The sequence below is a fragment of the Coffea arabica genome, chromosome 2e (assembly GCF_036785885.1).
Source record: "Coffea arabica cultivar ET-39 chromosome 2e, Coffea Arabica ET-39 HiFi, whole genome shotgun sequence".
Lineage (NCBI taxonomy): Eukaryota > Viridiplantae > Streptophyta > Magnoliopsida > Gentianales > Rubiaceae > Coffea > Coffea arabica.
This window is the reverse complement of record NC_092313.1, coordinates 25,547,193-25,562,527: the sequence shown is the minus strand read 5'-3', so window position 1 is coordinate 25,562,527 and position 15,335 is coordinate 25,547,193. Positions and strand designations below refer to the sequence as shown.

Sequence of the window (15,335 nt, the reverse complement as noted above, 5' to 3'; positions counted from 1 at the left end):
CAAGAGTGCAAAATGATTTTTAATCTCAGTTTGGATTCAATTTAGATGATCAAATTTCAGTTGTTTTGACATAGGAACACATTATTATTTCCCTATGTTTTGAGAAACCAATCAAATAGATGTTTATAAGTTATTTCTTTCATTCTTCTTTTCTGAAATTATAGATGACAAAATGGTGACATTGCACAAAAGTCGAAACAATTTAATCATGGGCATACATGAATATAATGTACCCAAAATAAATCTTGAAAAACAATGAAAACGATGTCAAAAGATAATCTACAAAAACGAATCAAATAAACGAGTCCAAGATTCTCCATTTTTTTGTGTCGCATGAATTGGTTTTTCAAGAGAAACCTTTGCATCTACAATTTATTGAAGTAATCCAAATTAGAATTTCTCAGTTTGAAGCAAAACTCAATAAAATAGAGCTTGGTTAATAAAGATAAACAGGAAACTGATGCTCTTCTGAATTGCTATTTTCTGAAGTTTTTATAGAAAAATATACTATAGAGATTTGATATGTATGAAATAAAAATGTGATTAGGAAATGTGTTTCTAAAAGATTTTTTAGAGAAAAATTGCATACCAAACAATATCTAGCAAATGGAGATCTTGATAAAGAAGAGAGATGAAGCAAATGAGGAAAAAGAATTAGTAGCATATCAATGTAAACGTAGAATGAACCCACCACATAAGTCATAAAAAAATTCAAGAGATTCGGATTATATAAATAATCTGGCCTTAGTTGGCAAAACAGATCAACATGGTGGTCATAATGGAGACCCGGCTGCAGATTGCAGAGTTCTTCTCAAATTCTTTTTGGTCTGAAATCAATCCCCCCTGGATTTGGAACCTTACAAAATCATCATTAGTCTTAGTTGAGCAACTCTTAGAGGCAAAAACAATGAATTAAATAACAAAAAGATGAAAGAAAATTAATGAAGAAAGCTTGGCTGGAAAGCAAGGGAGGCTTTAGATGACCCACACATTATAGCTTTTTCCCATGTGAATGGACTAATCCCTTAGATGTTTCAACTCAAGAACTCTACCATCTCCACCGCCCTAAATCCAAGGAAGTTGATTTCAATTCAGCACAACAACATAGGCCCGGATGGCCATACCAAAAAAGTTTGGTGGATGATGTGGGCTGGGAATTTGGAGAATCAGTAGAAAATGAGGAACCCTTAAAGAGGTCAGAGCTTTCCAGGTGTCCTACATATGAAAGGTAAAATCTGCTCAGACTTTGCAACTAGGATCCCCATATGATCCTTTCCTTTCCCTTTTTTTCCCCCACCATTGACCATGGGATGTAGGAAAAGTCCCTTGATGCCGACAGCCTAGCAAGGATGGACCAAATTCTTGTACTAAACGTGTTACAAGTTTTGCCAAATTCTTGCAGCCATACAAGAATCCAGATTCAAGTTTCTTCATTCTTGTGCATAATTGAAACACATAGTATCCTTAATCCGAGCGATTATATAGTATGGTGGAAGCATTTCTTGATGTAATTTGGTGTGACGTTAGTGCAATATTAACTAACCACGTATGTCACATACTTTATTTTCTTGACGGTATTCAAAAGAAAAAATCAAGAAAACTATGAAAGCATGCCGTGCAAATTCAAGAATGTCAAAGTGATCACAAGTTACAATTGCATTAGTTGACATGAAACTATTGTGGGCATTATTAGGCTGTCAATTCACAAAATGAGGCATTGGTTTTGAGAAATTATAAATTGCATTGTTTAGGGGCAAGTAAAGTGAAGAAACAAAATACTACTAAAGCATAAGGTACCTATGCTGTCAGAGCTAGTACTGCCAACTGGGATGCTAATGCACACCATAATTAGGAACACATTGGCCTCCAATAGCAGGAATTTTAGGTCCACTGTGAAGAGGGGATGCAATAAGCAATTAAAAGTAATAGTGGCAAGCAACTATTCCCTGCATCATCAACTGTGGTTATTTGAAATTTAACTACCCTTATTGCTCAAGCAATTGATGCACACAACTGGCCAGCCCAAAAAGTAATGGCACAGTTTTATAGTGATGGGGCTCTTGTGTTGCCAAGTCAGCATCCTATGTGGACTGAGATCAAAAAGTTGACAGCAGGTGGGGGAGGGGAGGTGAAGGGTGGCTGCTCTGCCTTTTGCTTTTGTGTTACTACCACCTTCATTACCTCTGCTTTTCATTTACTTTGAAAACATTCTTTTTTTTTTCTCCTGCTTTCAATTCTACATTCCACCACCCCCAAGCCATCATTTCTTAGAAACACCATTCATCTAAATATCTTTCTCCCTGCCCTCACACATTCATCAAAGACAAGAAAATTTATCACAGCCTTCATACTGTCATTCTGAATTCAATGATCATATAATTCAAGAGCAATGGTAAGATTGTTCTTGATGACCATTACTTTATGCACTTCAATTTTTGCGTTCGTTCTGTTCTTCTCAACACAGGAAAAGGATTCTGATCAAGTTGTGCTCTTTGATGATCCAGGGAACTCCTGTAAACATCATAGTTGGATCCCATGTCTGGGCTGAGGATCCTGAAGTTGCCTGGATAGATGGAGAAGTTACAGAAATCAGGGGCAACGATGCCACCATAGTCACAACAAGTGAGAAGACGGTAAGCCAACATTGCCCTGCTATACCTATAACTGCTAATACTTGTATTGCCATCCTGTTCATGACAGAAAGAAGAAATATAAGCTGGCTCAGTATGATAAGGTTGAAAGTAAATGTGAATTTAAGAAGCATGACAGAGTATCCTATTAAAGCTTAGCTTGTACACTAAAGATTGCTTAAAGAACTCAGGGACCAACTAAAAGTACGAGAAGAGAACTTCTTGTTTGGAACAACCTATCAACCAAATATTAGCTAAATCTACAATAACCATTTGTACGGATTATTAATGGTAATGTAATACGAAATATGTCTAGCCAGAGTTAGAAATTGATCACAGATGTTTTATGTTCAGCTTAGGTGAGGTTATTTTCAATATTCCCCAACTTTCTTGGCAAAAGAGATGAAACTGTATGGAAACCATGAATTGATCAGATGAGACAAACTAAATGTTGCATCCTTCAAATTTCAGATAGTTGCACCCATTTCCAGCATATACCCCAAGGACACTGAAGCACCACCAGCCGGGGTCGATGACATGACCAAATTAGCTTACCTCCATGAGCCTGGAGTACTCTACAACCTTGCATGCCGTTATGCTCTAAATGAAATATATGTAAGAAGATTACTACTCAAAACACTGTCTAAAGTTATGTGAAACAATCACGTAAAGCTACTCCTAATTTTACATGATCCTGGATTGAGCAGACTTACACTGGGAACATTCTAATAGCTGTGAACCCTTTCCGAAGACTTCCACATTTGTATGATGTCAACATGATGGAGCAGTATAAAGGAGCTGCTTTTGGAGAGCTAAGTCCCCATCTTTTTGCTGTTGCAGATACCTGTTACAGGTATCTCAGTAATATGCTGTACTAATTTTCACTAAAAAGATCCTCCCAAGATGCTATAGCTGACATGTCAAACTCCATGTATTAGATCAATGATAAATGAACAGGGAAGCCAGTCTATCTTGGTAAGTGGAGAAAGTGGAGCTGGAAAAACTGAGACAACAAAAATGCTAATGAGATATCTTGCTTTCATGGGTGGTAGATCAGGTACTGAAGGAAGAACAGTTGAACAACAAGTTCTTGAAGTAAGTAATCTTAAATGCCACTTACAAGATTTTTCACAACAAGTCAGTAAACTCACATTTCCCCTTGTCAGTCCAACCCTGTTTTGGAAGCATTTGGCAACGCTAAAACTGTGAAAAACAACAACTCAAGGTACAATATAGGAATACTATTTTTAACTCCCTACCAATCTCCAAATTTTCCTTTTCAATTTCCATTTTGTTATGGATGGACTTACAAGAGATTTATTGACTGAGTGTCTGTTCCAGTCGTTTTGGTAAATTTGTAGAAATCCAATTCGATAAGCATGGAAAAATCTCTGGGGCTGCAGTTCGAACATACCTACTTGAAAGATCACGTGTTTGCCAAGTTTCTGATCCAGAAAGGAATTACCATTGTTTTTACATGCTTTGTGCATCACCTCCTGAGGTGATCTCACAAAATTAAATTTATTCTTGACTCTCAAAAGTTCTACATACTTCAACCAGTTAACTGTTCAAATATACGCAGGATGTGAAGAAATACAAACTTGGAGACCCAAGAACATTCCACTATCTGAACCAAACAAATTGTTATGAAGTGGCAAATGTAGATGATGCAAGAGAGTATCTAGAAACCAGGAAGGCCATGGATGTTGTTGGGATAAACCAGGACGAACAGGTGAATAAAGAGGGAAGATGGAGGTGGGGCAGGGAGGGGGGGGGGCAGGACCGCAAGTTAAACCGGCCACAGTATTAATTTCCTTTGACATTGCTATACTTACTTATGTAGGAAGCTATATTCCGAGTGGTTGCTGCAATACTTCATCTGGGGAACATTGACTTCATCAAAGGGAAGGATGTTGACTCTTCAAAAGTGAAAGATGAGAAATCACTCTATCATCTCCAGACAGCTGCAGAGTTATTAATGTCAGAACTCTGATCACCTCGACCCTTGATTAGGCATTCCAAGATTTGAACACGAATCTATACTCTTGTCAGTTTACTTCTTACAGGTGCAATGAGAAGGCACTGGAAGACTTGCTCTGCAAGCGTGTAATAGTAACTCCAGATGGAAACATCACCAAACCACTGGATCCAGCTGCAGCTGCCACTAGTCGTGATGCTCTGGCAAAGACCATATACTCCAGATTGTTTGATTGGTAAATAGTTCCTTTATGGATTGGAACTTTTGCTGTTCAAAATTAGAACTTATATTAGCTTATGCCTATTTTGAAGTGATACATCACCACTTCTTTTTCCCCTATGTTTAGCTTTGTAAAACATGATTGCACATTTACAGTTCAAACGGTAGTACTAGAAGAAACTAGGAGTCAAGTGCATTGTCAAATTAATATTTCCTAAATATAGGGCTTAATTATGCAAATTAAGCACATCTAACGGCTAACATGTAGGATTGTGGACAAGATAAATAGCTCCATCGGGCAAGATCCTGAAGCAAAAAGCATAATAGGAGTTCTTGATATATATGGCTTTGAAACCTTCAAAATCAACAGGTGCGTGCTACTTGACTTGTGACATGTTCTTATAATAGTAACTAATTTCAACAAAAGCATCATGCTATGTGCTTCACGTGGTAGTTTTGAGCAGTTATGCATAAACCTGACAAATGAGAAGTTGCAGCAGCATTTTAATCAGGTCAGAATGAAAGTTCATTGATTTCTCCAGTACTTTTCTTCTCAGCACATTCATGTAGAGTTAAGTAACATTAAATGGAAAATGTCATGTATACAGCATGTATTCAAGATGGAACAAGAAGAATACACAAGGGAGGAAATTGACTGGAGTTATGTAGAATTTGTAGACAATCAAGATGTTCTGGATCTTATTGAGAAGGTAATGTCATCTTAGCCCTAAACTGAATACAAGAAGGCATTTCAGATGATAACATTCGACCTTAATGCACAGAAACCTGGTGGCATAATTGCACTTCTTGATGAAGCCTGGTAAGTAAATTCTTTTCTCTGATTTGTTGTGATTAGGTAATGATTCGTGACTAATCTAATTCAAAATGAACCTCTTTTGGTAAATTAAAATCTCAGAGAGCAATAGTGCTGCCTGTTACAAGTCAGCATCCCTTCAGCAGTTATGATATGATAAAAAGAACTTTATAACAAGGAAATTAAAATGGAAAAAATCAGTTGACACATATATTGCTTATGTCTTCTGCAGCATGTTTCCCAAGTCAACTCATGAGACATTTGCACAGAAGATGTACCAGACATACAAAGCACACAAACGCTTCAGCAAGCCAAAACTAGCTCGAACTGATTTCACAATTAATCATTATGCTGGTGATGTGAGTTAATCTCATTCCTATTTCCCATCATCCAGTCATCTGCCAGACCATTCCTTATCTTCGAAACATTGGCCCAACAGGTTATTTACCAAGCAGATCAATTCTTAGACAAAAACAAGGATTATGTTATTGCAGAACATCAAGATCTATTGACTGCCTCAAAATGCCCTTTTGTTGCAAATCTCTTTCCGTCTTTACCAGAGGAAACATCTAAGCAATCCAAGTTTTCTTCCATCGGTACCCGCTTTAAGGTAAGCTTAATATCATTTGCATAAATATGGATCTAGATATATAATTGTCAGAATTCTAAAAATGTTCCTTTACTTCCTCATTCAAACTTCCAGCAACAGCTACAATCTTTAATGGAAACCTTGAATACGACAGAGCCACATTATATCAGATGCATAAAGCCTAATGCAGTGTTGAAGCCAGGGATATTCGAGAATTACAATGTCTTAAACCAGTTGAGATGTGGGGTAAGTTTCCTTTTCAAGTGCATGCTGGCATGTTTTCCCAATACACATATAACAAAGGTTTCTTCCTAAATGTGGGTGATTAATTTAGTTCTACCAACATGCTCTGGCTGCATCTTTCTACCAACGTGCTCTGGCTGCATCTTGTGGCAGGGCGTCTTAGAGGCAATTAGGATAAGTTGTGCAGGATATCCAACAAAGAGAACATTCGACGAGTTTCTTGACCGCTTTGGTATGTTAGCTCCAGATGTTCTAGATGGGTATGTATTATCAAAATCTACCTTCTTCAGATTTACATGCACGTATACAAATAAAAGAGGTCTCCAATCCAGAGAATCGTAACACCAAGGATACTAGCCATCCACTGAAAAAGAAATATTTTCCAAAATCAAATGTTCAATCGGCTTGGGCAGAGCACCATACCCATCCCATTTAGCTTAGCTTCAGGATGACTTAATAATTTGCCTACTGGATCTCAAAGGTGTTTAATGTGTTGAAAATGCAGATATGAGGAGAAATCAGCATGTATTGCAATTTGTGACAGAATGGGCTTAAAGGGCTATCAGGTAGCAAATCTAATAGCATACATAACTGTGATGCAGAATAAGAAGTACATTTTCATGAAATTAAGGGACTTCCATGGTTAAGATAGCATCCTAGCTAAATGATCCTCCATCTTTTAGATTGGCAAAAGTAAGGTATTTCTCAGAGCTGGGCAGATGGCTGAGCTGGATGCTCGAAGAGCTGAAATTCTGGCTCTTGCAGCAAGGCGAGTCCAAAGGCAAATCCGGACACACCTTACCAGGAAGGAGTTCATTACTCTACGAAAGGCAGCAATTGATACCCAAAAACTTTGGAGAGGTGAGAAAAAATAATTTGGATGGGTAAGGAAAAAAATAAAAATAAAAATAAAAAAAGCCTAAAGATTTTTCATGAAGTCCAGTCTTGTTCACGCATGCATCAACATAAAGAGGTAATTCTGTAAGTTCTGACAGTATCAAGTTTTTTGCATTAATCAAATTACTTAAAACAGTAAAACGATGCTGGTGGATTTCATACCATAGTGCACTTGTTCTTTTCATATCATATTGCTGCAGGACGTATACATTTTTTTATCATGCATCAGATTTAACCTTCAGCAAGTCCAGTTTCTTAAAGTAGGAGTAATTGCAATTTCATACTAGCTCAAAGGCATTCTCTTTTATTATTAAAAACAAATGCAAGACCTGTTCGTTGTGCATATTCAATACTATATGGACATGCACATATTTTAATAATCCCTTATGCCACTTATACAGCACAAATTGCACGTAGACTTTATGATTTCGTGAGGAAGGAAGCAGCTTCAATCCGCATACAAAAACATGAACGTGCTCGTGCAGCAAGAAAATCTTACACAACACTAAAAGCAGCAGTAACAGTCATTCAAACAGGAATGCGAGCAATGGCAGCTCGAAATGAGTACAGACAGAGGAGACGAAACAAAGCAGCAACTGCTATTCAGGTGACTTAGATCATAATTTATTCAAGACAAAGTTGATCACACATTAGCATACTGCAAAAAGTACCACATTCTGAGCTGACATGTGTTCCTGTAAAACAGGCTCAAATTTCTTGAGTGAAACTTTTTGTCAGCTTAAAGGATAAGCTAGAGTCACAAACAACAATTCATATGAATATATTTCAATTTGTTATTATGTTGATCATTCGACACAAGTCAACATCAGCCACATAGGAACCAATTAGATTGCTGTCCAATGGTACCAAACTTGTGGGCAAAATAAAGCAATATTAACAAAAATTAATATGTCAGAAGGGTGTTGATGATGGAAGATGACATTTGAATCTCGCAATTGACTTTCTTTGCATAATTCTTCAAATTGAATTTCACACCACAGAATATGTCCCTTGTGCAGTCTTCTTTCTAACATGAATTTGTAATGTCTATTAAAATTTACAAAAATTTCAGAGAGGGATGTCATGATAGTCATGAGCTACAACAAAATAACTTAGATTCTCATTAGATCATGAAAGTGAAGAAGATGGAAAACAATGTCTTGACACTGTCTTTCACAATTCTGTTCATTATTATCATTTGCAGACACAATGGCGAAGATTCCATGCAGTTACTGCCTATAATCAGCAAAAGAAAGCAACTCTCACTCTTCAATGCCTCTGGAGAGCTAGAATAGCAAGGAAGGAGCTTCGGAAACTGAGAATGGTAAGCATATTCTCCTCGGTTTTGGATAATATATCAGCTAACAAAGATATTACCAAAATATTCTGCAGTCACCAATTCTCACATAGTTGATCAATAATCAACTGAAATTCCACAAATGCAGGCTGCAAGGGAAACGGGAGCACTAAAAGAAGCAAAGGACAAGCTAGAAAAACGTGTAGAAGAGCTGACATGGAGATTAGAATTCGAAAAGCACTTAAGGGTATGAACCTGAAAATCTTGTTTAATCTATAAAGATCTGAACTAATATGTTTAACCAGAATTGAAAGATACTTCAGAAACTGTAGCCCGTAGACCATTTGACTATGAATAAATTTGTACTTCAGTCGCACTAGTTTCTTAATGTGCATACTATCATAAAATTTGCTTGGCATCTTTGCAGATTGATCTCGAAGAAGCCAAGGGACTAGAGATTACCAAATTACAAAATACATTGCAGGAAATGCAAGCACAACTAGATGAAGCACATGCGGCAATCATACATGAAAAAGAAGCAGCAAAAATAGCAATTGAGCAAGCCCCACCAGTCATCAAAGAGGTACCAGTTGTGGACAACAGCAAGGTAGAGATGTTGACAGACCAAAATAAGGAACTTCAGGTAAAACAAGCAATACATATCACTATGAATTTCTTATAAAACACAAAAATTTCCTGCATCTTGGAATAGAGGAATTTAATTATAATACAGAGTTAACAAAAATGCAGTTTGATTAGTGTCTCCTATAAAGATATTGCTACGTGATTGCAGCACAACGAATATAGTTGCTGGGCATGTATCCTTGACAAAGAGAGTTTTCACATGCAGGAAGAGATAGCAGAATTAAACAAAAGGGTAGCAGAATTTGAGCAGACATACTCTGAAGTGCAGAAAGAGAGCCAGGCCAGACTTAGAGAGGCAGAGGAGTCACAACTCAGGGTTTTGCAACTTCAAGAGACAATTGGAAGGTAATAGAATAGCATACATCAACATCTCCAAAGTTTTTGGGTTTTCTTCTGACAATTTCAGGTAAATTTTCAATCTCAGACTAGAGCTCAACTTATCAAACCTTGAATCTGAGAATCAGGTTATCCGCCAACAGGCTTTGGCTGCGCCAGCTACTGAGGAATTTATTGAAGAAATGGAAATGTAAGAGTATGCATATCCATTTCAGTTCACAAAGTTCAACGTAATTTGCTTTCTCACTATTCCACATATTATATCACAAAACTAGCATCATGGCAAACACAATAATCGTTACAATATTCAATAAAAGAAGATATTATGGGTTGAGCTTGAAACCTGGAGACTCCCTGTATTGTGAAATTTATTTCATAAAGTTACACTTCTATTTGTTCAACGGAAGAGGCTCGCAGCAGCGTAAGATATGATTAACATTTAGCCCATTTTCCTTGAATCAGCTAATTATATTCTTGAATCAAAGCAATAATGGAGGTTTTATCCAAATTGTATATGAGATTTTAAGTTCTTATACCTATTCCTAGATTTCTTGGTGCATAATGTGGAGATATGTTCAGTCAAAATGAGTTTCTAATAATACAGCTCTAGAACTTTAACTACGGCTAGACCAATGCACAACACTAAGTCTGCTCAATAGTTTACGCAGCTTCAATACACAGAAATAGCCTCTTTCATTGCAGTAAAGCTGCAAACATGTACCTTTCTTTGACAGTATAGTGGCAAAATGATTTTGGACTAAATTTTCCTTCAATTCACAACATTTATGTCAGTTGTCATAAAAAACCTTTTTCTTAACAATATTCACAATAGAAAATCTAAAAGATTTCATTCTTTTCCAGACTCAAGAGAAAGATCAGTGACTTGGAGTCAGAAAATGAAACCCTTCGCAGCCAAAATGTTGTGGTGGAGCCAACATCAATTTCTGATGGGGAATGTTCCACAGTAAAGGTACTCTGGCTGATTGCACTATTTATAAAATGGTAATTTTCTGCAGCATTAACTGCTCCTCTTTGGACATGCAGAGTTTGGACAATGGATTGAAGATCAGTAATGGACCTCAAACAGAGGAAGATCACGAAAGGAAAATGCCTGAACAACAATTAGCCAAGGTATATCAAGTTCCCTGCACAATTTCCCAAAAAAGATATGATATTTGATTAAGACTATACTCCTTTCTTGAAATAACCCAAAATTTTCATTTTCAGGATTCCAGCAATGTTGTTCCCTTCCTGACTAAACAAAGATCCCTCACAGACAAGCAGCAGGTAATAGCCAAAAACCATGCCTGTTTCTCAGAGACATTAACTGGTATGATTCAGTGGATTGTCAAGCCATTTATTCAATATCTCAGAAACCCTCTTCTGTTTCCATGCAATCAGGAAAACCATGATATCCTGATCAAATGTCTCGTGGAAGATAAGAGATTTAGCGAAAGCAGACCAGTTGCTGCCTGCATTGTGTACAAAGCACTACTTCACTGGAGATCCTTCGAAGCAGACAAGACAACAATATTTGACAGGATTATTCATACTATCCGATCATCAATAGAGGTAAGACCCTTCAATTATGTAAAATGTTAGGTATGACTACAACATACTTTAATGTGTGTCGCACATTTACCAGCAAAAAATTCATCCATAATATATGTTCAACCCTAGAATTCATAAAACAACTACTGTAAACTACATGTCCATGCAGGATCAGGACAACTCTAAAGTTCTAGCATATTGGTTGTCAACCACTTCAACTCTTTTGCTTCTGGTGCAACATACAATTAAAGCAAGTAATACACCAAATATAGTATCTCATCGTAACAGGAGTCCGCCCAGCACTTTCTTCAGAAGAATGGCACAGGTAGGTTTCCCACAATTGAATTTACTAACAAATTTTCAAGTCAAGCTCCTACAATGATTGGATTGATTTTCAGGGTTTTCGTGAACCTTCAATAAGGACAGAAACTTCAAGCGGTTACAGCGGAATGGAAGGAAACTCAAATATGCGATCTAGAATAGAAGCTAAATACCCGGCCCTGTTGTTTAAGCAACATCTTACTGCATGTGTCGAAAAAATATATGGCATGATCCGTGACAACTTAAAGAAAGACATTGGTCCTTTCCTCAACTTATGTATACAAGTAAGCACATTTACAAGGAAACAACTGTATGGTTTAAAAACAGTCTTAAACAGTTTCTAACAAAATCTTTAAATGCAATAACAGGCACCAAGATCTGCAAGGACCAGAGTGCTGAGAGGGTCGTCTAAAACTATCCATTCCAATTCCATTGCAAAGCAACAGGCGTCCAATGTACACTGGCAAAATATTGTCAACAACTTGGATCATACCTTAAGCATACTCTCTGAAAACAATGTAGGCTGAACTATAATTTCCATGGATTTGCCTTGGTTCATGTAACAACAGAATTATTTTCCCAGAATTCATGAGCCATTCTTTCTTTTCAGGTCCCTTCTGTTCTTATAAGGAAGATTTTCAATCAGGTATTTTCCTTCATCAATGTTCAGCTCCTCAACAGGTATGCAGCCTCCTTATAATCTTACAACAGAGACAGATGACATTAAAATTGCAAAAAGCACCAGCTTATTAAGTTACTTTAAGTTTCAACAATTAAGGCATGCCAATTTTTATGCAGTTTATTGCTCCGTCGTGAGTGTTGCTCATTCAGCAATGGGGAATTTGTGAAGGCAGGTTTGCAAGAGCTGGAAAATTGGTGTATTAAAGTAACAGAAAAGGTAATAGATAAATGAAAAACCATTTATTGGTTACCATTCAAGGAAACAGAACGCAAAACATAACTGCTTGTTATTCTGCAGTTCACTGGATCATCTTGGGATGAACTTCAGCACATAAGGCAAGCAGTGGGGTTCTTGGTAAGGTGTTTTTATTCCAGTTCAAAATATTTTTGTCTGTGTGTAGTACACAAAAGGTGCAAATCTCAGACTGGTATAGCATGTACTTAAGATTAAATATTAAACTAAAATTGCTTCAACTTTGCAGGTTTCACATCAAAAGGCTCAAAAGTCCTTGGAGGACATGACGAACGAAATATGTCCGGTAATCGATTATGTGCATCCAATATATAACTATGAACATACACAAGTAGAGTATAAAAGTTCCATTCAATTGTGACCTTCCAGTTTTTAGTCTGAGATAAAAAGAATTAGAATATTCAAGATGTGCACCAAATGAAGTCTGACCTTATTGTTCAATCTCTATTATTTCCTACTGTTCAGATGTTGAGCATCGCGCAAATATATCGCATTGGGACAATGTTCTGGGATGACAAATATGGAACACATGGCTTGTCTCCAGAAGTAAGGACTCTCCTTATATTATTCATTGACATGAGGGTTTCTACTATTTCTTCCAGAAAGTTATTTAACTACATGATTCAGACTCAGACAAAATCTGTAGTAAATGGTGTCACTAGGCAATAAATTAGAATTAAAGTAACAGCATTTTTTAGACTCAATTATGTATTCTACCTTTAAATTAGAATTTGGGCAATAAATCTAATGTGATCAAACTACATTAATCAGGTCCTTTAGATAGTGAACTAAATTCTTTAACATCACAACATTAAATGTGCGAGAAATCATGTCTACTCAAATTAATACGAGACACCACCAGAAATATAATAATGTAGCTTGGAATTCACGAATAGTCTCTGGAATCTCAGGTAATTGGCAAGATGAGAGCATTAACAGTGGAAGATTCAACAATGTCAAACAATATTTTCTTGCTTGATGTGGATTCAAGGTAACAAATACACTCTGTACAGCCACCAGATGCTAAAGTAGTGCCACAAAGTCATGACTAACTGATTTGACATTTCACAGCATACCTTTCTCCGTTGAAGAGATATCACAATCCTTCCATGATATGAGGCTGTCTGATTTGGATCCACCTTTGCTCCTTCGCCAAAGATCTGATTTCCATTTTCTATTGCAGCAAACAGATTAAGAGTTTTCTTGTCTCATCTACACGTTTCTTTACTGTTGACTGAGAGCAGTTAGAGCAGCCACTGGAGGTATACCAATTTAGTTGCCATTTTGTTTCAATTATTCATTAATTTTTTTTTTTTGGTGGTGAGTGATGAGAAATCAAATGTAAAATTTGCCTTCTTTTAGATTTTTCTTTAGCTCAGCTGGAATTAGGAAAATAGTATCACATTTTTTGAATTGCAGTAGTGCTCTTGGACTGGGTTATTGTAAAGACTGATATAAAGCAGGGAACTATTTAAATATATTGGCAGAGAAAAGCACATTGGTATTATTTCATCAGTGCAGATATCATGTTTGAAATTGCCTTCCCCTCTTTTCCTCCTCTATGGTTCAACTGTCATCTGCCTTACAGAGATCCAGCAAAATAGCAGAAGGCAATGAATAAGATATTACAAAGATTTGCATCAAATGCCAGGCATTTATTTACTGTTAGGAGGTAGAAGTAACTCATAGGAATAACAGCTGCCAACAGACATCCAGAAAACTTGCACATTGACCAACAGAGTAGTGATCCATCTTTATCATCAGTTGTAATTTGTAACCCTTTAACCCTGCTACAAGCTCCACCACACAGAAGACCACCACTTCATAAAGAAGCCTACTGCAATTTTGTTCTTACAGTGGCCTTGGAAGTCCTGCAAAGGTAGCTTCAAGTTCATCAAATACCAGATAAATTACGGGGGAACAAAAATCTCATGTGGTAGTGATACTGATGGTTGCTGAAGTAGTTACAGATGACAAGGAGATTTGAAAATGGCTACAAAAGGACTGGGACGAAGCACTATAAATTCCAGTCACATATTTGTTAGCATACACAATGCAATACTTTTAAATGGTTACCAACAAGTACTGGCATTATAGATGCCCAAAACACACTAAATGCATCAAAATATCTGTCAAAAATCCTAAGTTACCTCTGGCTAATAACTCAATCATGCTGCTAATACAACTTTAAACAAAATTACACTATTTGAGAACTTATATGGACAATAGTACTCCAGGTTTATCATTCTCTCATCCCTAGTGAGTGTTAACTATGGAGGTACACTAGGGTAATTATACTCTAATGAAGAGAGGTTTATGCTCCTTTTCAGCTGCAAGTTCATTTTATCATGAATGCAGCATCATTAAGCCCACTAATTTACAAAGTGAAAGTACCCCCAAAATCCTTTCTGTAGAATTCTACATTATCAAATATCAGTTTCCATACTCATGTTCTGATATTTGACAAATTGAAAATACCTCTAGGGTTCATAAACAACAAAAAAGAAGAATGAAATGGACAGAAGATCTATCATATTCTTTATGTGGGTGCCCTTATTGATTCATGCACCAAAACTTAGCATTAATCCCAGTCTTCAAGGTTTGGAAATACGGGGATTGCAACAATTGGCAATTCAACTGGACCTCCTCAGCATGAGACTCTTACTGATAAGACATATAATCCTAGATGAAAGTCTGTAAAGTTGAGTTAATTATAATCTTTCAAAGAAGCAAGTTTATCAATTAGAAACAGGATGATCTCACCAAAATTATTTGCAATCATACAACAGAATGCTGTCAAATATAGTCTATAAAAGGGAAAGTATATATCAAGAGTCTATGAAAGAGGATGTACGAAAGCACAACAACAAGAGTTCTATCC

General features: G+C 36.7%; 1 protein-coding gene across 2 annotated transcripts; it reads left to right on the top strand.

Moving 5' to 3' along the window:
• The first annotated feature begins 1,549 nt into the window (after positions 1-1,549).
• On the top strand, positions 1,550-13,961 carry LOC113732144 (myosin-12). Of its 2 annotated transcripts, none has more exons than XM_072080145.1 (40): positions 1,550-2,392; positions 2,505-2,633; positions 3,102-3,245; positions 3,338-3,483; positions 3,569-3,725; positions 3,797-3,855; positions 3,972-4,131; positions 4,213-4,362; positions 4,474-4,610; positions 4,697-4,843; positions 5,096-5,197; positions 5,282-5,339; positions 5,436-5,537; positions 5,610-5,647; positions 5,874-6,000; positions 6,081-6,251; positions 6,345-6,476; positions 6,627-6,733; positions 6,979-7,039; positions 7,157-7,334; positions 7,772-7,977; positions 8,575-8,694; positions 8,816-8,914; positions 9,095-9,310; positions 9,461-9,657; positions 9,737-9,838; positions 10,510-10,618; positions 10,693-10,779; positions 10,876-10,935; positions 11,050-11,220; positions 11,369-11,524; positions 11,598-11,804; positions 11,889-12,038; positions 12,131-12,201; positions 12,319-12,418; positions 12,500-12,556; positions 12,684-12,740; positions 12,920-13,000; positions 13,366-13,445; positions 13,526-13,961. In XM_072080145.1, exons 1-40 carry the CDS (start codon positions 2,390-2,392, stop codon positions 13,647-13,649), a joined length of 4,758 nt encoding a protein of 1,585 aa, XP_071936246.1. In that variant the 5' UTR covers positions 1,550-2,389; the 3' UTR covers positions 13,650-13,961. The 2 variants fall into 2 exon arrangements, with proteins under 2 accessions (XP_071936246.1, XP_071936247.1); XM_072080146.1 differs by having other exon boundaries at positions 1,554-2,392; positions 9,518-9,657.
• The last annotated feature ends 1,374 nt before the right edge of the window (positions 13,962-15,335 follow it).